Source organism: Pavona decussata, unplaced genomic scaffold (assembly GCF_977016875.1).
Source record: "Pavona decussata unplaced genomic scaffold, jaPavDecu1.1 SCAFFOLD_72, whole genome shotgun sequence".
In the NCBI taxonomy this organism is placed as follows: domain Eukaryota; kingdom Metazoa; phylum Cnidaria; class Anthozoa; order Scleractinia; family Agariciidae; genus Pavona; species Pavona decussata.
In genome coordinates this window covers 4,287,495-4,311,347 of record NW_028145491.1, presented here as the reverse complement: position 1 = coordinate 4,311,347, position 23,853 = coordinate 4,287,495, and the positions used below count along the sequence as shown (strand labels likewise).

At 40.1% G+C, this 23,853-nt stretch overlaps 2 protein-coding genes and 2 pseudogenes across 3 annotated transcripts in view; 2 read left to right on the top strand and 2 right to left on the bottom strand.

The window, feature by feature from the left end:
• The window catches only part of LOC146477062 (uncharacterized), a 450,556-nt gene that overhangs the window by 149,390 nt on the left and 277,313 nt on the right, over positions 1 to 23,853 (top strand). The window lies entirely within an intron of this gene.
• Positions 631 to 8,526, bottom strand: LOC146477069 (uncharacterized; annotated as a pseudogene).
• LOC146477068 (uncharacterized) lies at positions 14,331 to 17,434 on the top strand (annotated as a pseudogene). Its single transcript, XR_014865460.1, has 2 exons — positions 14,331 to 14,917; positions 15,300 to 17,434. The product of XR_014865460.1 is annotated as an uncharacterized LOC146477068 (transcript).
• On the bottom strand, positions 18,233 to 20,021 carry LOC146477067 (uncharacterized). Its single transcript, XM_085114149.1, has 2 exons — positions 19,770 to 20,021; positions 18,233 to 19,447 (listed from the first exon to the last, which is right to left on the bottom strand). Exons 1-2 carry the CDS (start codon positions 20,019 to 20,021, stop codon positions 18,233 to 18,235), a joined length of 1,467 nt encoding a protein of 488 aa, XP_084970275.1.

Sequence of the window (23,853 nt, the reverse complement as noted above, 5' to 3'; positions counted from 1 at the left end):
TTATGAGATACATACTCAGTGATCCATCTAAAAAACCTGTGAGTCCCATACCCAGGAGTTTGAGTCCCACACTCATCAGTGTATATGAATTCTACCTATACATACATACATACATACATACATACATACATACATACATACATACATACATACATACATACATACATACATACATACATACATACATACATACATACGTACGTACGTACGTACATACATACATACATACATACATACATACATACATACATAAATGACGTGAACCGGGAACTGAAAGATATCTCCACCCAACTCGGTACCAACCCGTGTCTCTAGTACCTTTACGTTGTGATGATAGCGTCCTATTAATCAGTTTTTCGAGTTGCTTTTTTCTTTCCTTACCCTTCTCTGGATAGAGGAAACCTTTTTTGTCCTTTTTTTGTCCTTTTCATCCTGGTCTGTGTGCTGTGATTTGAATTGACCAGTTTTACAATGTCTCCACAGTTAATTGCGTCTAATAAATGCCAGACAAAAGGAACAAGAAAGGAAATATTATGGTGATAGTGTTTCTTCTGTGGGTCTTCTTACCACTATGAAATCACCAACCTGTGTCTCTAGTACGTTTAAGTTGCGATGATAGTTTCCCATTCATCACAGTTTTTCGAGTTGCTTTTCTGTTTCCTTACTCTTCTTTGGATAGTTGAAACCTTTAACAACTACTTTCTCATTGAGATGGACTGTGGTATAGTGTCGAGCAATCTTGGGGTAGACCTTTGAACAATAGTAACGGGCCATCTTCTTGTCATGCAGTCTGGTATTGTCAACTGTAGTTTTGGTTTTTGGTATGTGTACTAGAGAAAAAGAGTTAAGGTTTAAGATTTATGAAGACTGACCGATTTTTAATATGTTGCCCAAGGTTGGCCTTACCTGATGCTATAACACAGTTGAGACAATTTGTTTCTGAAATGAAAGTAGCCAGGAAAGCACAGCTTCACTACAATCATATATATGTAGTTAACATATTACAACAAGCTCTTGACTGTTCTTCTCCTAAAGGCTGGTTTTCAGTTGTGACGGTGTCAGAGTTGGAAGCACACAGCACTGTGATCTTGTAAAAATGAAACAGCAGCAACTTATTTTAATAAACATCTCCGTTTGATTTGACTGTGGGTAAGGAATTTTCTTTTCAATTTAGTTTTGGATAGGGTATAGAAATCATTAAATGCTTGAAGAATTTAGTCTACACTAGGTTTGCCAGAAATTGGCACTTAAAAAAAATGTGTTTTAGTTGTTGGTGTACACGTAGAAGATTTTGTTTTGGCCGGAATTAAATAGTGACCACGTTTTTAGAAAATAGTGCGTCTGGGATCACGTTTCTGGAAAATAGTGAGTCTGGGATAGGGTAGGGACTTTTTGGAGGCTATTGTGTATAAAGTATAATGTTAAATCAACTTTTAGACTACTTGGATAAGAGTGCAGAATGATCAGCTGATAATGAAGCTTGCGATGATTAAGTCTTCATATTTTTAACAAAGAAGAAGAAGGAGGAAGTTGTAGTCTTTTTATCAGAATTGTTAATACATTAATAGAACTTAGTCAGCAAATATATAGATCAGAAAGGCTCTAACCTGCAGGCTTTGACTTGGAAATTTCTGACCCGTCACATGTCTCATCATCATCATCACCTTCTTTTTCCTCATCTGAAGTAATTAGTTCTAAGTAGATTAATCAAAGTGCAAACATGAACGAGTCAGGCATTTGTTAGAGATTTCCTCTGTTCATGGATCGAGTCCCATCTCATTCAGGAGGAAAATTAATAACGGAATAGGATTTGCATAGCATTCACGTTTTGATAATTTTGCAGTAGAAGCTGTCTCAATTGTTCTTCTTTCATGGGTCGATAAAAATTAATATGTTTGGGAAAATTTTTTAATTTTAAAAAAAATTACCAGAGGAGGAGGGGGGGGGGACGTGCAGGAGGGGGAGCAGCATATTAATAAGTTGTAAAGAAGGTTAAGTTTTAAGTTATATTTCCAGCAGGACCAGGGGGATCATTGTCTAAGAAAAAGATAGTGCCAAAGTGTCAGTGGTAGTGTGACTTGTGATTCCTATTCCACCTCATCTTACCTTTTCTCTTAATTGCCATAGGCGGTCTAACCAGTTCATCATCTGAATTTGACTCAGCATTTCCTAAAAAGATTAACTTAAGCCCCATTTGCTCTACAGAAAATGTTTAGCACGGCTTCTATGCCGTTTGTGTGAAATATACAAAGATTGTTTTCTCTCATTTTGACATTATAATCATCTTACTTTCAATGTTAACTGTAGCTTTAAAATTTGTGTGTAGTGATTGTGCAATGTTGTGAAAAATTAGTAACAAACATCCAAGGTATTTACAGATCAACACATATCTTCCTTGTGAACCAAACAAGTTGAACTAGCTTGGTTTTTGCAACTGCCAAATCAGTCATGAAATATATGTACTGTGAAATGGGTTTCTAATAGGTCACATGCATCCTTGATATCCGAAAAACCGTTGCAAAATCTGTATTCTAAATTAGCTATTTTATTTTTACATGCACATCTTTCTTTGAATTCAAAGAGAAATTTTATAGCCAGTACAGGTGGCTACCTATATCTGTACGGCCAGCAGAATTCTGCCAGTTCCCGGTTCTTTTTTTTTGTCTTTGACCATTACTGTTGCTGGCTTCTACTTGTTGTGTGAAATGGTGTTATTGTGACTAATAATAGTAATAATTAATAGAAATTAAATCAGTTTTTAGCATTCTTGCACCTACGCGTGTCACACCTCCACCTCCTATTGGTATTCAGTACCCACTCTGGAATGTTGAGACACGTTAGGTGGTACAAGCCATCACACTGAAAGCACTGGACATACTCCTGCTTGTTGTTGGGCATTCTGCAACACAGTAGATGGCCACTGTTGTCTTTCTGTTGGTGATATGGAAAGGCACCCTTCTTGATGTTTTTGGAAAAGGCACCATCTCCTGTGAATCTAGGCAGTGGACATAGTGGTCACGCATGTGTTGTGGGTTGTAGCATTGACTAACAGGGTCTATTCCATGGCAGAGATCGGTGGCAAATGCCAGGGCAAACAAACCACAGTCGTTTGTGTTTGTTTGTTTTTGAACTTTCTCATTTACAAATGTTACTAGATTTCCTGTATGCATCAGCAAATGGCAGGAATGATCTATGTCGATTGGATTTGTTCTAATGAATAGGCTGTCATATATCTTGACACTTCCAGGGATTAAAGATATGGTGCTTAGGCATACCCAGTGTGAGCCAGCATTAATAACTTGCACAAATTCACCTACAGCTGGGACCACTAACTCCCCCTTAACTGCTGGGTCGCACAGACCATCCACAAAAGGAAATTTTTCTGTTAACAGGATCTGTCCTGCATGGATTTCTGTGTCAAAAAACCAGTGTGTTTTCTTCAAGACGTTGTCTCTAGCATCTTGTTAGAGAACAAAGCTCATGTTGGTTTGAGGTTCCATAAATGTCACCCATGATTTTTGATCAGGTGAGTAGTTGTTGATTACTTGTGTGACTGGAAGAGGAGAAGAAGAAGTCTTCATGTCATCTTTCATAATTATAATGTCATGTCCTTCATCAAAAGGATTTTCAACTGGACACACTTGGTCGTTCTTGTCAATTCCATTTGGTTCAGGATCTTTGAAACATGTCCATGATTTTCAATCAGGAGCGTTCTCATTTATGTTATGTGCATCTGAAGGAGGTAGTTGATCAGCTGGTAGTTGATCAGGAGGTAGTTGATCATCATGTCTTCTTTTCTTTCATAAAGACAGTAGATTAGCTTCATTGGCCTTGTTCTGTGAGGCTTGCTTTTTTCTGCTAGGTTGTTTTTTAACAATGTGCTGCTTTATTAGTTGTTGATGTTGTTTCTTGCCTGGCACAGACTTCTTTGGCTGTTTTTTTCTTTTCTCTATGATGATGTTTCCATCCATTGGAACATTGACATAGTACTGCTCATTGTTGAAGCGTATTGTCCAACTCGGTTGGTAAATGCATTTCTTTTGCGTCTTTGTGGCAGTGGCAGGTATTCTTTCCTTGGCCTTTCATTGTTGCGTTTTTCATTGGCATTTTTCTCTGAAACATTTCCGTTCTCATCTGTTGGCTGGAAAGAAGAGAACTTATCCTTAAGAGCTTCTGCCTGTAAGGATTGAGCAAAGTTGGAAATCGACCCAAAATTCAAAATTTTGAAACTTTGTCAGAATAAAGCGTATTACATGCCTGATTATTTGGCATAATTTGTTTTCTTCCAAACTCGATAATTTTATTTTGGGACGCGTTTAGTTTAAGGGGGTATTTTTTGCTGTGAAAACCGAAAAAATGCAAATTTTTGAAAATCGGTAAAAAATTACCAAAACCCCCGTAGCCAATGACATTTAATCCAGTTGATAATGGTAATTTGCAGATTTCAGCAATATATATTTTACTGGGATCAACAATGTTTTTGTTCAAGAAAAGTATGTTCAAAGATGGCTCCTTTCTCACAATACTCGTACAGTGAGGGACTATGCTTCATTTCCCGGGATATCTCTTGAGTAGCAGACAGACTTTGGAAAATTTGTTTGTACGATTTGAAAGGACTTATATTAGTGTAGTTTTTGATACAAAAATTTCCGCGGGTAAACATTATGCATTTGCAGGAGAGCGCCTCAACGCCTTCAACATTCCATAAATTCAACTTTTCGCGAGACGCCTTTTGGGAGACACGGTCTGTAGGACTGGTTACGAGTTACGAAATTTCCAGCTATGGCAATAAAGGTTCTCAAAATTGAAAAATATGTGCCTTGTTTATTATTTTTAGACGCTGTCGCTGACTTGTTACAGATATTTTGATCATTTTGACGCAATGAGCCATACAAGTAAATTGTTGTAATACCGGACGATTGATGGACGAGTCGTTGCTTTCTTTAACGGATTTGTTATTCCAATTTTCTGTCAACTAAGAACTCTCTACCTCATTATAAATTGTCTTGCGCAGAAAACCTACCTATTATAGGTAAACATTCCACCTTGGATTATCAGACTACAAAATCTGTTCTTGTTACATGCCATCGAATTATATCGTTTTGAGGGGGAGAAAGTACTGGAGACTAACTGGTGACGTAAATTTGCGTTATCACTAACCATAACAAAGCGATTTCTTTTTTGGGAAAACAAATAGCTTTAAAGGGGTAAACATTTGGTCCAGAGTAGGGTTGAATGCCGCCACGCATGCTAAGTATCAACCTAGCGCTGCAACCATAGTGTTAATAATGAAAAAAAATTACTGCTTACAAGAGCACTTATTCAAAAACTCAATTATGGCATCAGAATATTGCTCCTTCTTTCGTCCCTTAACCTTAATGGAAAACTGACTAGGCATGGAGCGCATCTGGGTCATCTTGAGGCTTTTTATTTCTGACTCTGTCATCAGGCACAGGTTCTTTTAAGAGAACAACAAGGGGTGAATGATTTCCTGCTGTAGCGCTTTGATCACATTCGAGTGTACGGCCGCCTGCTGCCTCGCAAATTTTTCAGCCTTATCATCGGAGTCGGTGCCATCTTTTCTCACTTATGTCCAGAAATGCACCTAACCCTGATTTTGGGTACTTTATATAAGACAGACCTTTTTGTCATTTTCATATGACTTCATGTTTGACAGAATTATTTGTGTTTTGGTAAGAATTTAGGGTAGGGGACACTTTGTGATGTCTATCATACAGTTCATGCATCTCATTAGGGTGCATTTCTGGACATATCTCTCTTTTCTCTTACATGCCATTCTAGAGAAGAATGAGGATATTTGTTGGGGACGCAGGAACTCCTCCACAGCGAAGATTCGCTTCCCCTTTTCGTCTCTCAGGCATCTCATCTCCTTCGAGACGTCATCTGGGTTGGCCTTGACCCCTGTGGACTCACCGTGTTGAAAATTTTCCTCCAAGTATCTCTTTTGCTTGGAATTAAACTGAAGGCGTGGTTTAGAGGACTCCCGACCAGCCCATCCCTCTGGCAGACAAGATGAGCCACAGTATATTTCTGTATCCGTTATCTTCGCTTCGGAGTGGCTACCTCCAGCCTCAAGACGCTCTGCGTAACTGACCTTCGCCCTGTCAAGTAGGGAGAGGCTCTTGACCCGGCGGAAGTCCTGTTTACCATACATGAGGTGCTGCTCCAGACGTCCATGCGTCATGTAGGACTTGGTGCATCCGTCTTCTGGGCATGAAAACAGGAGGCTTTCAGTCTGGTGGGTATCTGCTTGTTGGGTCATTTCGATGGCAGAACCCTCCTCGGGTGAGCTATCTGTATGGGATGGCACCGTCTTTGGCTGTCTGTGTTTCACTGACACAAACTTTCCTTTCCCTGGCTCCGAAGCAATCCATTCAAATTGGTTATTGTGTGGTATTCGTGTAAACAGAGAGAGAGAGAGAGAGAGAGAGAGAGAGAGAGAGAGAAGAATAAAAAAGAGCATATGATATGGTGCTACGGACGTATTTGTTTGTAATCTGCACAGCATTATTGTTTAGTTTCGCTATCCCATTTAGGCAAAGTGCACATGCTATGAAAACAGTGTATAGCGGACTGCGATCTATTTTGTTCAAACTCAAGAAATTTTCTTGTAGTAACTTTTGGCTGGATGATGCATGCATACCTGCAAATGACGTCCAGGATCGGAAATTCCCTGCGCCAATACCATACGCCCTGAAGACCTTTACACCCGCTGTCGTGATCTCGAAGTTGGACAAACTACTGATGCCCTCCCACGTGATGCTCTTTGTGCTCACGGTGGTCTTGGGAACAGGTACAACCATAACTCGAACACCAGGAATACCTTCATCGGACTCGATAGATTTCGTAAGGTCAGCCGGTGTTGTGACTGAGTGGCCTTGGTTAATGTATCGCTTCCCATGCGTCTTGATCTGCGCTGCTTTCCTATCGCATGCACCCTTACCACCCTGAGGGTCGCAGAAATCGATCCGGCAGAGATCCATATTGGTTCTCTCTCGCAGTATTTTTCACGCTAGTATGGTGGTTGCGCAGTGGTAGCATCCTGCGTTGTCTTGGCGGTATACCACTCTCGTTAACTCAGGGTGTTCATGCTTCAAGGTCTTCAGTACATGCTCCATCACGGTCACTACTGTGTGACTGTCCTGAAGACCAGACTCAATTATGTGCACAAAAGTTTGCGCGACCAGCTCTCCTCCCTGTTTGCTCTGACATACTGTCAAGTGCCAGGAGATACCTCTCTTTCCAAAGAACTCAGCCTGCGTTTCTCTGTACTGGGCGGGTAAGAATTTGATGGCGAAATCCTGTGTGATCAGCACCGCGTCTTGCTGGAGGCTATCGATAATATCTGTCCGGGCTGTATCCTGGTGAACCATGCGCAGCTGATGAGTTTTCCAGGAGCGGATTCTGTCACATGCAAATAAAGAATATAATTAGATAGGATTGTTTTGCCCAGTAGGCCGGGTCCAAGTATTATCGTTTACCAACCGTTTTCAAGGTCTCAGAGCTCTCACAAAGTTTATTGTGTTGGTGACCGCGGTGTCAGCGATACCACTCCTTTTTAGGGTCGCTGAGCGCGAACACTCTGCAGTGGTCAGGAATAGTACTAGCCATGGAGCAATGGATCTGAAACCAGACAATTATGCTGTTATACCTCTACACAATAAACAGACTGTATCTATACAGGCACCATTCCTTTACCTTGTAATCGCTTTTGATGTATTGTTTGAGGTATTTCAAGTTGTCCTTGAGTTCAATAATTACAGCCTCGTTGGCCCCATACTGCACTAAGATGTCCAGGATCGATAAAAGATCATCAAAACCGCGTCCCCCCTCTGCCGCGTAGCTGTCTAGCCCCTGTAAACTCTTTCCAACTGACGCCACGCATGCTCCAGACAAGATTCTAAACAGAGTACGGGTTGAGAGTGGAGTGTAACCCTCTTCGCTGCATTACTGGTTATATTGCTTGATCAGACGAGATGGCAACACTGTTCTTATTACATTGGGAATGTAGAGCTTCGTGCCGCTGCTTAATGTCAGGGTTTTTCAACCAAATGGGAGGTTCTGCACGATATTAGAAGACGTGATAAAGTCAAGGAAGTGATCTAACTTGGCAGAGTCGACTTTTTCTCTAGTCTGTTTGGCCGCCGGCTTTACAGGGAACCCAGCGCCGACCTCAAGCATGTATCGTCGTGCCGCAGTGAACTCATATCTTGTCAGTCGAGGTATGTGCGCTGCCAGTGCTGGGTAGGTCACTTTACCTGCCACAAGACTGAGCAATTGGTGCCTTTTCTTGGAGGTGTCCGCTTGTTTGTAAGACTCCACCACAGCTAACAGTAGATCACTGGCAAGACCTGCAGACTCAAGGAGCTGGGTAACTTCGTCCTTTGTTCTCACTGCCTCCCACAATTCTGGAGCGGTTTTCAGGACTTCCGCGATGATTTCACCTGCTTTACGGGTGTACCAGTCATGCGTTTTCGAGGTGGCATCACTCCAAGGACGCTTCATAATAGAGCCGAGAGGCCCAATACTGCACTCATCCAGGAATTATTGCAATGCTGCGACTTTGCATTTGTCAGTGTTATCTGGAGGTTTGGGGTACTGTGTACACGTGGCTTGGCTGATACGCTCATTGGTCGTTGATTGCATCTCCTCCTGGGACGAGGAAATCTAGTACAGACAACTATTAGGAATAATGGCCAACCTCTCGAGGTCCTGTGAAAGCACTTCCATACTCTCTTCTTGATCATCTCCTAGGACGCTGACTTCACTGGCCGCAGAAACGCTCTCAATTACCTACGTTAAAAAAAATGAAAATATAACAAATTACCACTCAAATGCTAGCAGACCATAGCATAACACCGATTTCTGTGTGTCGTCACGGGAACCATTTACACGTTTATATTTCCACATTCCCTTCAGTTAATGCACGAAAGGCTGGGTGCTATTTTGTGGCCCCTTCTCAGGTGCAATTCTATTACCTTTCCTGCCTCTTTTATTTGAAACGCTCTACATGTACGTGCATTATTTTCCTTCAAATAAATGATTGGCTGACCGCTCGTCCTGCGCAGAAACCGAAACGCACCAGGAGACTAGGGACTAGGGGTTTTGGGTTTTGCTGACTTTTTATTTTTTTCAGGAGGCGATCTGTTTGAATGCTGGAAACTCCAGGGAAGTGGAAGAAGAAAACGGAAATTCCAGGGGAGGTGTCTTAGGCAGGGTCCGAGCAACTTTTTGTTTCATACAAATGGCCGAAGCAATAAGCATTTTCCCTTTTCTCTGCTCCGTAGCACTCCCGCTGTACCCCCAGATGAATGTCCAGTCGCTTAGTAGTAGAAAGAAGGAGAGTACAAGAGATTGTGGGTCGAAAAGAGGACTCCACATAATCCTTCGCGTGACTCCTCTTCTCGCCTCACATTCCCTTGTACGTTTCCCTTTCCTACTAGCAATGGACTGTTACGGTTGTGCGTTGCCACAGGAACCCCACAACGCTCAGTTGGGAATCACAAGAAAGGCCTGCGACACAGCCTAGTGTACTAAGCATTCTCTCTTTATACGTAGGTGTTATGGATAGTGAATAAAAACTAAAACCAGACCCAGTCTCTACAGGCATGAGGGACCCACTATAAAATGATTCTGTCCACTATTTTTCCACACCTCTTTTGGCTGCTTTTCATGCGTTGCAATGCTTGTGTTCAGCTTTTCGCGGCACTGCCGACAGATTGCTGGAAAAATGACAACACATAGGTAGAGCCTTGTTAGTGGATATGGTAGTTAGTGGGACATTCCAAACAAATAACGATTATACACTTGAATACCTGAGCCGATAGGTATTAGTGATGCAGTCCTGTTGAATATTTCCTCAGACCGCTTCTTATTGATAGTGCGATCACCCGTGTGCTTTTTTGAGCGGTGAGTTGCGACCCCCTCTGGAACCTGGCAAAGTTTTTTCCGCCCTCTCCATTTGATGCCAAAGGAATCTCGGTGCTTTGGACACACGCGAAAGTTCGTGTCAACACTCCCCTCAAATACTCCTAATATGGGGAAAACAAGGCCGTGAGCAGATAACACCCTACAGGGAAAAATGCAGAAGAGAGGGCCACGAAAATATCCTTACCTGCCCTCAGTAGAATTAGCTCTCTCTCAGAGGAAACGTAATCTCCACGCATTTGCAACAGCTTTAAGTGCCCTGCTATGTCGCGCTGACAATCACTGAGCGTTTGATATTCAGTGATCACTATGCTTTTCACATTAACTGAACCACAATCCGTCCCGGAAAGCTTTCCAATCCCGCATTTATCCATTTTTGGCGCTTTTACGAACAAAACTTTTCGCTACTCAACTCACGTGCTTAGTGTTCTAGGGCGACTTCGAAATGTTTGGAGGCGCTTCAACCAGATTTGCTTGCGATCAATGGAAGGGTCGACGGGGGTTGAAGATAATAGTTTTGAACTATCCTCCAAGAAAACAAAGACTGTGAAAGAACACTATATTTTGAAATAGTCAATTCAGATAACGTATTTTCCGAGGAAGGTCAAGACAAGTATGTTTACACCTGTAACAAATAAAGCGTAACGAATGCTTTAATTGAATTACAACACTAAACTTGAGTACTTTCCTATGCATGCAAATTGCAGATAAACAAACTCCTACAGCCCCGATTACTCAGCTTATTTGTTCGAAAGTCCCTGTTTTTACGCATCGTTAAAAGATTAAGATGAGACAGACATTCAAAAGTAAAAATTATGTGTCAAGAGAAGTTTCGTTTACATCCAAGCGTGGACACGTGGCAGAAAAACATATTGTAATTAGGAGCAAACATGGCATGTTTTGCCGCCAAACATCTAAAGTTTGAAGGGCGTTCGTGCACGTGTTGCTAAAATAACGCTGAGAATGGATATCAGACACTTTTTTGAGAAAATTGTTTCTACCTGGGTCTTTCAGAACTGCTTCTGTTGATTACCAAAGTGTTTCAGTGTCAGTAAAATTAGACATTTGCCGCTAATGTTGAGTCAACATACCGTAATCAAATTAATTAAAGAAGCCAATTAAATTTGGCTATTCCCACGATTAACATTTCGTGAATTGAATGCAACATACGCTGTAAACACATGCTTGAATTTGCTACCACACTTTTTAGTCTTCTTCTCTTTTGTATTTTAATATACTGAGGGTGCTAATCTCAGTTAAAAGTTCCAAAATGCTGTCAATCAAAAATAGGGGGTGAATGCCATCGCAAATAATCGAATCGTGCACTTTCAAACTCTCGCAGGAACGCTTGCCTAACAGTTGTAAAGATTCAAATGTTTGGCTTTCAAACATAAAGTGTTGCTCGTGTATTTCACGGCGTGTAGGGTTTCGCTACAGCAGTGTAGGGATTAATGGCGCGTGTAACCTATAAGGCTCATTTCATCGCACTAGTAGAACAAAAAAAATGTCGTCGATAAAACATAGTCATACAGACATAGTCATATATGCATATAAAAAAAGCAGATTATTTTCATTTTACAGTGTCAATATTGCCATAACCTGGCCCACCTGGGGGAAGGAACAAAAATAACTACATTACTTGCAAAAAAATTCGGACGTTAAAATTTCCCTCGTTTCGGACAATTTTCGGACCAAAAATTTTGGACACTGCGCTGAAACACGCCTAAAGTAAATTTACGACTAAAAAATATGAATTGGACTGAAATAAAATCTGTGAAAATGATAGTTTTACTGTACCTTCAAGGTTTTACAGCTGGATACACCAACGAGAAAATAACACAAACTCAATGAAGCTTATGCCTCAAGCAGTGTCTCAAGTATTTTCCTTTCCTGAACGACTGAGCAAAGCCGCCTAATCCGAATTCTAGCCATATCATGTATACTGGCTTTGAATATGTGATGCCGTCGCCAAGAAAGTACAAAGTTTTATACTATACTGTAAAAATTTCCGACGGTTTTATTTTCGGACACTATTTTTGTCCGAAATTAATAATGTTACACACTCTTTGTTTTAGGTTTTCACAATTTCGATTTTGCTAAGTATTTGTTTGCTTCTGGAATTGATTTTAGTTGCTATGTATTTGGCAAGGTAACCATTTGGCAATGAGGATAGTAAATACGATTGGCTACTAAAGGCTGTATATGTTGTGTGCGCTGGTACCTTATGTATACATGTAGTAGAATAAATAAACAGATATTAACACAGTCATACTATTTCCAAGATTACCCAACACTTTAATCTACCCTGTTTTAGCACACAAAATGGACCAAATGATTTGGCGTAGAAATTTTATTTATTGTACATTGTAAAGTACAGCTGTATGTGTAGGATATTCACTGAAAGATCAACTAACATATGTTGTGGTGAACACAGGTTTGTGGGGAAGCAATTTGATATTCCTAACAACATGCTGATGCACAAGCACGCCAATCTACTTTTTTCCTTGACATCTGTTCAAAAGCAATAACTATTAAAATGTACATCCCTACAGGTACAATAACTTATATCTGTGACTTTCATCGCAAGCAGTGTTGGGAACAATGGCTTCGCATAGCAGATAATGGCTTAAATGACAAAAGGGACGAGGTCTTTTCTCTACTTCGCAATGTTGCAGAGTCCCCTACAGAAGCTGCCTTTGACAACAATCTGAAGTCCTTAAAGCACAGTGATGTGTGGCTCAGTAGTCCTCGCTTGCAGAATTGGTTTGAGAAAACATAGCTGGTAGAGGCCAAGGTACAGTGTACCAATTACACCAATATACAAGTAATCTGCAAATAGAGGAAACATGGCGTTTTCCTCTATCCATCCCCCTCCTTTATTATTCCTGGTGAGCACCCCTCGCCCCTGGACATGAGTGGGAATATGGTAACTACATTACAGATATTAGGGTTTGCCTTTTGCCAATAATATCTTGTCTCTGCTGTGGTTCTTGCGTGATTTTATCATTTCTTGTTTCAGTTAGTTATCACTACAAACCTTTAAAAGTGGTCTCTATGGCATCGATTTCTTCGTGGCAGAAGACTTTCATGAAGAACTGGGGACTCCAGGTGGGGTTCCATGTACGGAAGATGTTGAGTGCTTCCTCTATGGATGCGGTCGTTTCGTTTTGAATGATAAAAGAGCTTACCACCACAAAATTGACGTTGGTTTTCACCACAAGAAAGAAAAGTGGAACTTCGTACCGCATTGTTTTGTAGGTAGCATCCAGGAGGGTGATTTCGTTACCATAACGGCTCATTAGGCGCCTCTGCCAAGCTGTTTGATGAGCAAACAACAATTTCTGTGTCACATTAGCTTCAACATTGCCATGTTTTTCAGTTTCCTCTCTAGGATTTGCCTCCACATGGGAAAGGGAGCAAGGCCTGAAGAGAAACAAATCCCGTGAATTTTCTGCCATCCAATTCTGGATTTTCTTCTCGAGATTTTCTTGGTCTATCTTCGATAGTATCTGTTTCACTGTTGCTTTGTAAATGTGGTTTCTTACATCCACATCTTTGGGATAATAGCGCCTGTTGGTGATAGGGGGAGGCAGTCTGGCCCGCAAAAAGGTCAGTCTTGACAAAGTGTCAGAGGTGTCTTTTCATTTTATCAACCTTTTTTCACACCCTCACCAACAACCATTTGGATTTTATCGGCTGCCGCATACCACCAACCTAGTGAAAAAGGCAATAATTTTGTGGAGGTCTTTTTAAACAATCAAATTATATTACAGTATAGCCATAGTTGAAAATGTCTCACACAACGTCTATTTTGAGCAATCCAGAGCTAAATTCTGAAGTATGATATCTTACTTATTTAGGAGATCCTAAAAGCAATAATATAGTATAGTGCTGGTACTGTGGTTATGGGTCACTGTGAGGAAACGTGCCTCAAAGTGCATTGTACTAAATTCACACAAATGGACACACACACACACACATAAATAAATAAATAATTAATAAATAAATAAATAAATAAATAAATAAACTACAAATAAAATTAATGACTTTGAAAGATAACAAACCTCTCCAATAACATGCTCCTTATGATCCTTCTCCTTGGGTAAGATGATGTAGATTCTTCGATCACATTATTACCTCTCTCCATTTTTGATGTCACTTCTAAGTTTGACTGACATGTCTCTCCTGAGCCTGCGTCGCAGACAGTCTATAATGCCTGATATAGTCCGCCTGCGAAACCGCTCCAAAAAACTTGTTCTGGTATCCCGCAGTTTTGCAGGGAAATCTGTAACCGTTTCGGATTGGCTTAATTTCTAACGCGCTCTCTGATTGGTCGTTACTTCTTGAGCAATCACGCAATACTCTGCACTCCAGCTGCGATGCTAAAAATATGATTTGTACTTGTTGTACTTTCCCGGGTTTTCCCTTGGATTGATCGATGGATAGTTTTGATATATTTTAGCGTTATGAATCAAAGGAAAATGACGGTCATTTCTGAAGAAAGTTGGTAACGAGCGTTTGGAGCTGTGAAAGAGCAGTTCGAAATATCTAATCTTCTGCCGGAGCAAGAAAATGCGCTTCGGGAATTTCTGTTAGGTAAAAATATTTTTGTGAATTTGACGACTGGCTATGGAATATCTTTAATATTCCAATGTCTTCCAAATGCGGCGGACGCTCTTTTCGAGAGGCCTCATGGTTCCAGTGTCATTGTAGTAACATCACCGATGTGAGCTCTCATGGAAGACCAGGTTCGTCAACTAAATGATCTTGGAATTCCAGCGATTGCTATCACAGATGAAGAGGACGAGGAGTTCATGCAACAGGTCCTGAATGGTAATTTCGTGCTCGTCTATGGCTCTCCTTAGTGTTTGCTCTCCACTGAATCTTGGAGAAGCATTTTTGATTGTGAAAGCTTCAAAAAGATGTTGATCGGAGTCGCTATCGACGAAGCTCACTGTATTACACAATGGTATGTAGCTGCATAAATTTGCAACCTGTTGATCAAGCTGAAATGTCACACTGGCGTTTTACTCATAAAATAAGCTTAAAATATAGTCTGCTTTTAGCGTATTTTTCATCTATAAGCTATTTTTATCTAATAATTTTTTTAGTGCGATGAATAAACAACTCGTTAATTATAGAACTGGATCAGGAGTTTTCAAAGATTGTTTTTATTAACAGATTGAATTTTCCATACTGCACAGCCCCATACATTTATTTTGCATACTTCTCCTGCCCAAGTTAATGTAAGCTAACTCTTATCGAAAAGCTAATGACCCAACCAAAAAAGTCATGTTAAGTATTTTTTTTTTTTTGCACATATTTCCACTGTACTGTCTTTCTATTTATAGGGGCATGTCTGGGTCCAAAAAGGTACCATTTGGGAAATGGTATGGCTGTCTAGGGGAGCTCAGATCTCTGATACCTGAAGAGAGCAGGTTGGTAGTATTGACAGCTACTGCAACGAAATCTACAAAGGGAGAAATTTTATCCACCCTTCATTTGTCAGAGGAGGACGTTAAGTTCATTGAACAGAGTCCAGATCGACCAAACATAAAATACTGTGTGCAATATCTGGACAAAAACGAACCTCTGGAGTCTTCCTTTTCTACCCTGATCTCAGATATTAAAACAATGGGGCCAGGCATGCCAAGAACTCTGATATATTGTCAGACAAGGAAACAATGTTCTCTTTTGTTTCGGGTGTTAGATTTTCCTTGGAGGGAGCATCTTCCATGGAACAAGAAAACTTCAAAAGAGAATGGTTGGAATGTACCATGCTGGAACATCATCATGTGTAAAAGAGCACATTGTGGAAAATATGGCTTGTGACGACGGTCGTATTAGAGTACTCATTTCAACAATTGCATTTGGAATGAGTGTGAATTGTAAGAGAGTCAGGAGAGTGATACATTTTGGGCCATCCAAATCAGTGGAATCATATGTGCAAGAGTGTGGTCGTGCAGGAAGGGATGGACAGTTTAGCACGTGTGTTATTACACAATGGTCTGCTTTCTACGTACTGTGAGAAAGACATGAAATAAATACATAAATAGCAGCGGATGTTGCAGAATAATGCTCATTAGCTACTTTGAAATTCACCATGAAAGTAACAGTGTGCAGTTCACTGCTGACCAGCACATGTGTTGTGAAATTTGTGCAGAAATTTGCAAATGTGGGAAGGATACTCGTCCTGATCTTTAGAGCCCTCAAGGGGACTTTGCGACCGCACAACTAAATCTAGAACAGTCAGATAGCAGTACCAGCAGACGGACACGAGTGGTCCCCAGCTCAGCAAGAAAACTGCTACAAAACAGGCTTCTGGATTTTCATAAAGAGTTAGCGAATGAGGTTGCTGTTGATTCAATGGTGACATGCCCTAATATCTTGCTTGAATTTAATTCGTTTCATAACAATCAGATTATATGCAATAGCCACTTCACAGTAAAGGATGTCACTGAAATTGTTGAAAAATGGAGCCACCAGTATGCTGTTGTTATCATTCAAACAATGAATGACATTTTCAGTGATATTGACACATGTTCATAATGTCAACCAGCTGTCATTAATGAGTCAATGGATGGCGATGATTCCATCCTGTCTGAATGGGGACAATTACGTGATGATTCTTCCCTAAACCTATTGCTTGACACACATGATTTAGAGGGCTTTGGTTCACTAGCTATGCTCAGAACTGGAAAGCCAAGATCATTCTTGTAATTTTGAATCATTTGCTGATAATTCACTACCCTGATTTGAATTAATAGAGAGGTCAAGTCATTGTCATGTTGTTATTGTAGCAACATCCCCAGATCTAAAAAAAACTGTGGTCCCTACAAATACGATAGAAATTGGCAAGTTTTTCACTTTCCTGTGTATCGTTGCACTCAGGAACAAAACTGTAGCCCATACTTTCTGTCTCTCGCAAGAAAGATTCTAAGATCCCCAAACTTTGCTACCATGGTAAAACAACAACATACCTCTCGTATGTAATTTTAAATATTAATGATCAAATAATTTTTTGAGAAGTGGTAAAATTGTTTTTGGCAGAATTGCACGATGGATAGTGCCCAAAACCAGGGGAGTACCCTGGGGTGAAAGTGACTAAGACCTGGCAGTACTCTACCAATATTTCAGTATAGGTGAGGTGAGCCACTGAGGGTTTGAAACCCTAACATGAAATCCTAAAATACCCACCCTGTTTAGGACAACAACATCACTTTTATGACCCTTTTTAGGACAAAGGACAAAATGTGCGCCGTCCTGTTTAAAGCCATTTATTGTCACTTGAAATAGAGCAAACTACTTTTGTTTGCTCGCAGGAACAAAAACAAAGATCAATAATTTAAAATTTAACATTACTATTCATGTCATTCATAAATTGTCTATCTATTAAAAAAAAAACTGGTGATAATAATTTAGCCAAGTTGTGGAATTCCCTGAAGCATGATGTACGTAAACTTAGGAAAATCCTTTCAAAAATAAAATTCACCAATTTTTACTTGCTGTATTTGATAATAAGGATGATTATGTTGATGTCTCTACGTTAAAGTTAAAAATTACTAATTATTATTAACCAAACTCTAGCTATTATTGCTATTATGTCCTTTTCATGTAAATACTAACTATCTGTGAACGCATGTGTATACCTATTTATTCTAATTATTTACTTGGTTTTACTAATTCTGTATATACGATCTTAAAATTCATCTATTTACAAACAGGATTAAATTAGAAGCTAATTTTAAAAAGAATTTAAAAGTAAAAATATCCTTGGCACTTCTGACATATGTAGGAAGACCATTCCCTGTTTAGGACAGAAAGGACTAAAGCTAGAACCTGTTCAGCGGCACATCCGCATATAAGCCATTTAAGGGGGGTCCCCTCCCCTGGACTAAGATGATAGGAGTATTTTCTTTTCTTTTTTTTTTACACTATGTCAGCTACTACTGTCAAATAGAGAGCAATAATATTATTGTCCAACTGTAAGTTGAAAGGGCCAGTTTTGTTTAATTCAAGAATATATGGCACTGTTTCCTGTCATCAGTTGCAAAGGATGGCAAGGAAGGAGTCATGGCTTGAAACTTCAAAAAGTTGATTAAATGCTTAATGCCCAAATATTTTTATGGTTTAAGTGCTCCCCTTGTGAAATTTGTTTGATATCTTATAACTCGACAGGATATGGCTTTTGTGTATGGGTATTAAGCCACTGAGATTTAATCTTACAACTAAAATCATTATGACATATAGCCCCTTCAATTCTTGAAAGTATAAAACAAAAACTCTAACGAGCACGCCTATGTAGAATCATGTACTTCTTGTGATCATCTATCCAATGAAACATTTTTTGCATGTCAAAGCTACATAAAATAATTGGCTTGACTTGTGCATAGTGATGGTACTTTCGGCCTGGAGTGTGATGGAATGCTTTATTAGAGATAAGCTCATTCACAATCTTCGCAAGATCACCCTTGACTGATTTCTGGACATGTTTACCTGATCTCTTAAAAACAGACATGGCATGGTCAAAGTTATGCATCAACTCACTCGTCACATCAACAGAGTGGCAAATTCTATCATGTGACTTCCGTGTAACACCTGGACCAAGCTTCTTTATAGCCTCTTTCACAAACTTGTTAAAGAACTCCAGAAGTAGGTCCAGGGGGATATTCCCACCCACTCCAGGCTTGTTTTTGGCAGTTCTGTTCCCGATGAGGTGGTGAGCTGCTTGTGGGCTCAGAAGGGCATAAATCTGAAACATCAGGTATAAGGCTTCCAGGGCATACTTATTAGAGGACCCACCCTGGTGCTTCAGGTACAGTAGGAAAAATTTCCAACAGCGTTTGACATGATCCCCATCACCTTCGAAAATGCCATCCCAAAAGTTCAGGATAAGCATCCCGTAATCTAGGAGGGCTTTCTGATAGTTTAGCATGTCATCTCTGTTTTTGTCATTAACAGCTGTATCAATGACAAACAAACTTCTTGGAGGAGGGTCAATAATAATAGGGGGTCGGTGGCCTGCTTCATGGTCTCGTCTAACCTTACCATCATGTGCAAATGTTCTTGTACAACCGGGAGCCCTGCACCTGAATCTGCCATCGGGTGTTAATTCTTGCTGTCTGGCTGTACTTTCATACTGGATGATTCCTGCTGACTGTCGCATCTTCTCATTTCTTGGTTGGTCAATCACATAGTCATCATTAACCAGCGTTGCTACTCGTCTTAGGTAGGCATTTTTAGCCTCAGTTGTGGCATTCTTAGGATTTGGGAGCAAGTTCTTGGTTGGCCTGTCTTGGTCCAAACTTGTAATGCCAAGGACTTCAGCAGCTGCAGCAATTACTCGTGATTCCACTTCCAACTGAAAGAACCTACGACAAGCATTTGCTGCAGATGTGACATCACCTTTGACATTTCTTCGGTTGATAAGGTTTCTGTCACTGTAGAGGGTACGCTTGTCAGCTGCAGAGGCACCACTGTACAGGTTGGAGAAGGCAACCTACATATAAATTGCATATCAAATACAAAGCTGATCAGTGAAGTAAAATAAAAAAAAATAAAGAATAAACACTGTGTTGACTAAAATATAATGATGAATATTTGAAATTAATCAAGCTATAAAAAAATGTTTATTAAACCACATATTGAAAATCGAAAAAACTGACAATGGAATAAAATGCTGTTTAAATTTCCTTCTAAAGGAAATATAGATACAAATTGTAATTAACTCTAAGAATTTAAAAGTGACAATTCTGACGTATTGATTAGCTTTTAACATATTAAGGATTGATGGAATTGTTCTCATGGAGTTGTTAGTTTACCTCTAAGAACTTGTTGCCTGCATGCCAGTCTGCAATTTCAAAGTGTAGTCCCTCCAGTCTTTCTTTGGGTGTGAAGCCATTGGACAAAGAGCAGTGGCCATTTACTGCCCTTTCTACACTTAGCTGGTCACCAACCACGCCTTGCTCTCCATACACCTGATCTTCATCATCACCATGGTGTGGAACATACTTGTGTAGCTGTTCCAATACTCTTAAAATGCCATCAGCATCATTCTCGTTTTCATAAATCATCCCAAGAAATGTCTGAAAAAAAAATGAAAAATTATAATTCAGTTACTCATTTCAACAGTAAAATTTCCCTATTCTACATCCCAACAGTACAAAATAGTGATGATATGGTTGCTAAACAGCCAGGATTGAACAGTAACTTAGGGACTATAGTAATGACTGGTAATCTACTTTATTTTATATTAATACCGTAGATCTACCCAAAAACCCATGCATTAAAAAAATGAAATCACATTCATAATAACCCTAACTTCCAATGTTTTTTTTTTTTTCAAAATCATAGGGGAGAAGTTAGGCTGGGAGTTGAATACTTGTAGACAGCATCACAATTCTGTCTTGAGAAAAAATAGACAGAAACAAACCATTGTTATTTTGTACCTACAATCAATTTTCTCTGTTTAGCACCAGTTTCTCCCTGTTAATATTTGATGTAAAAACTTAAATCAATAACACAAAATCAGTTAACTTACTGTGTTTGTTTTGTCAACCATTTCATGGCTATATTTGTGTTTTATGTGTCCGGTACACACATCAGACAGAAATGCGTGGCATGGTATATTGTTCACCAGAATCCTCTCTACCAGCTTAAGGTAGTTGTCACGCTGTCTGGCATTGTCGATGTTGGAAGGCAAACACTTTCCATTCTCCATGCCAAGGACACCTACAGTTGGTGGGTCATCACTCAGCTCGTTTCCAGACACCCTGTTCTTTGTGCTCATTGCTGTGACATAATGACAGTCCACATTTTGATGCTCCTCTGTCATCCAGTGCACTTCCTGGGTATAGTCCAGGTTGTCAAAAACGAGCTTCCATCCAGTATCGGCTTGAACAGCTTGGGGGTGTTGCGGCTCTACATGTTGAGATCCATTTTGGCACCTACTAGCCATGAACTGCCCTTGATGGATGATGGCATCACAAATGGTTTTGTCATGATCCTTGCCAAACTCATCAAGTTTCTTGTACAGGTAGGTGTGACTAGTGACCAGACGTAAGGTCTGAAAACGTGCAAGTGTGGCCTTAAAAATAACAAAACAAATAAATATCAGTCACTTATAAAATAATTGACTAATTAAACCTCCAAGTGGATAGGGCCTTCCTTATTGGGACAGTAACAAAAAAGGGAATTGGCTCAATAATTAAATCTGTACATTCAAGGCTATTAAACCTAGCACATCAGAGTGTTGTTTACTATCATTGTTTGTTTAATCATGAGTTAAATATAATCGAGGCAATGGAAAACAAGGTCAATTTTTTTTGAAAATTTACAAACAATCTGAAAATAATTACAAGGAAAAAAAAACTTAATGAGAATCATAACATTACATATTACTATACACATGATGCAGTATAATTTGATTTGTCCGTGAAGCATGTAAGATCACAAATCTTAACAAGATACTACGCTAGTTTACTTACCACCCAATTCGAATGATACGAAAAGTCAGTTATTAAGAGCTGGACTGCAATCATGTACTGGGACCTATTTCGCAAGCATACCGCAGCTGCCATTCCAATAGCACCAAAGTCAGCTTGGGGAGAAGGATTTTTCGCCTTACTTCTTTGGTTTACTGCAGCTGCTGGGAGGATGGAATAAAACAAGGGGGCCCTGTCCTGAATCTCAGTTGACAGTTTTTCCATGCTGAATGACAACATGTCTTCCCCGCCCGTTTTTCGTAAGCAACTAGGATCTTTCTTCAAGCACATTTGGGAACATTCCTTCTCGAGATCCTTCAGGAGAAACTGTTATCTCTTTCTTGAGGCTGTCGTTTTTCCACGCTGCATTTGCAATTTGCTTGTAGGTTCCACGAACCAACATTTTCCCCAACGATTCCAGATCTTCGGGAAGTTTTCTCTCAGCACCAGGTTTGGATGGCCAATTTACCTTTACCGAAACATCAACAGTGGATTTGTTCTTTTGCTGGGGCGATTTATTTCCTCCTCTTCGATCATTTTCCCTGGCTGGTAGTACACTCTGGCTGTTTAGGACCGGTGAAACTGGCCACAGGCACGTTCTTCACTCGTTACGAACAGGCGAGGAAGGCACAAGGGAAAACCCCTCATCAGATCCCTTGCAGACTTTCTTGGAGGTCGGGCCATCCTGATCACCAATAAGTATTTCTCCTGATCATTTCAATGCCAATGAAACCTCGCTTTGATTCAGGCTTCTGAGTTCTTGTTCTAATTTTTCTACTTGCTCGAGAAGTCCTCGTCATTTCTTCAATTTTGCAACACAGTTTCTACAGATGTATTTGTTCTCGACGGATCTCAAAGATAAATCGAGACTTGCGATTTCGGCGATAACGTCAAATTGTTTCCATCCCTTAACAAGCAAAACTCTTTCGTTACTCTTTTCTATATCACAACAGCATAAATTACAAAAAACCGACGAATCAGGCATAACCACTTTGACCTTTTGATATGCAAATAAATTGTTTTGTACTGCAACTTGTACAAATTTTATTTTTTGCTTTGTACAGTATTGCGTGATATTGCTCAATGGGGAAATATCCAATCGGAGAACACGTTAGAAATTGAGCCAATCGAAAATAGTTACAGATATCCCTGCAAACCTGCGGGATACCAGAACAAGCTGTTTGGAGCCGTTTCGCAGATGGACTATATCGAGTTCTCTATAGGTCTTGACGTCTTGAGTGACAAGTCTGGCTGCAACACAGGCTAGAGCCGCTCTGTGTCATCAGTAACCTGCACAAAAAGAAACAAAAGCGGGATTGACGGATACTGATATTCTCTATGGGTGGTCTGGGCAGGTCATTTTTATTTCGTTTTACCTCGTTGCCAGTAAATGCTAAGTAATGTACAACTGGCAATTATAATTCAGTTTTGTAGTGGGTGGGAAATAAACTCTGGGGTATATATATCAGGGCTTGAAAGTGAGCAATAAGGTGATGAAAAAGTGCTTCTAACAAACTGGAGTTTTTACCCAAAAACTGGGCTGAGAATGTGATGTTTTTTTACTTTTCTACCTTCTCCTGTTCCTTCACCACCTCAGGACAGAGGACCATGTATACTCTATTCTTGTACTTTAAGGACATAAAATTACCTGGTAACTTGGAAACCTTATAACTTCTGACATTACTATCTGAGCAGGGCAGCCAAACTTGAAACTGTCTTGATGCAAAAACCTCCTTCCTTTGAATGAATGATCATTTTCCTGAAAAGTACATTTATTTGTCAATTGGTTTATTGCCCCTTCCCTTATGTGAGGCTCATTCTAAGTGCAACTTAATGACATTCATGCTCCATTTCTAACTTGAACTCAAAAGTTACCTTTTGGTGAGATTTTGTTTCTTCTTAGATTTCTTTCTGGCAGGGCCATGTTGGCAGTCATAGATCTTGGATGTTGGGGGGGTACTAAAAAATATTTAATATGGGGAGGCTCCGCCCCGAGGTTCGACCGCTTACCCTTTTATGTACCACTTTTGGCAGAAAAAGTACCCCTTTCATATACCTTCCATTGGAAAATAGTACCCCTTTCAGAAACCTACTTAAGAACACTGCATCCCCTTTTTAACCCTTAGAATGAAGGCCCTTTTAAATACCTAAATGACAGATTTCCCTACCCATTCATATACTTTGACTCGTGAAATCCCTACCCTTTCATATACCTGAAGCATGAAAAAGGTACCCCTTTCAGGTGGAGCGTCCCCGTATAGGCCATTATATGGAGCCCCCCCCCCCCCCCCCGGGACAATGCATGCCTAAATGTAAACTCTGAAAGGATCCATACCAGAAAATGTTTATTTGGTTTGACCCTCCCTCACCCCAAATCACTGAAAAGTCCAGCTTATTATCATACACCTTGTTACTTCTATCG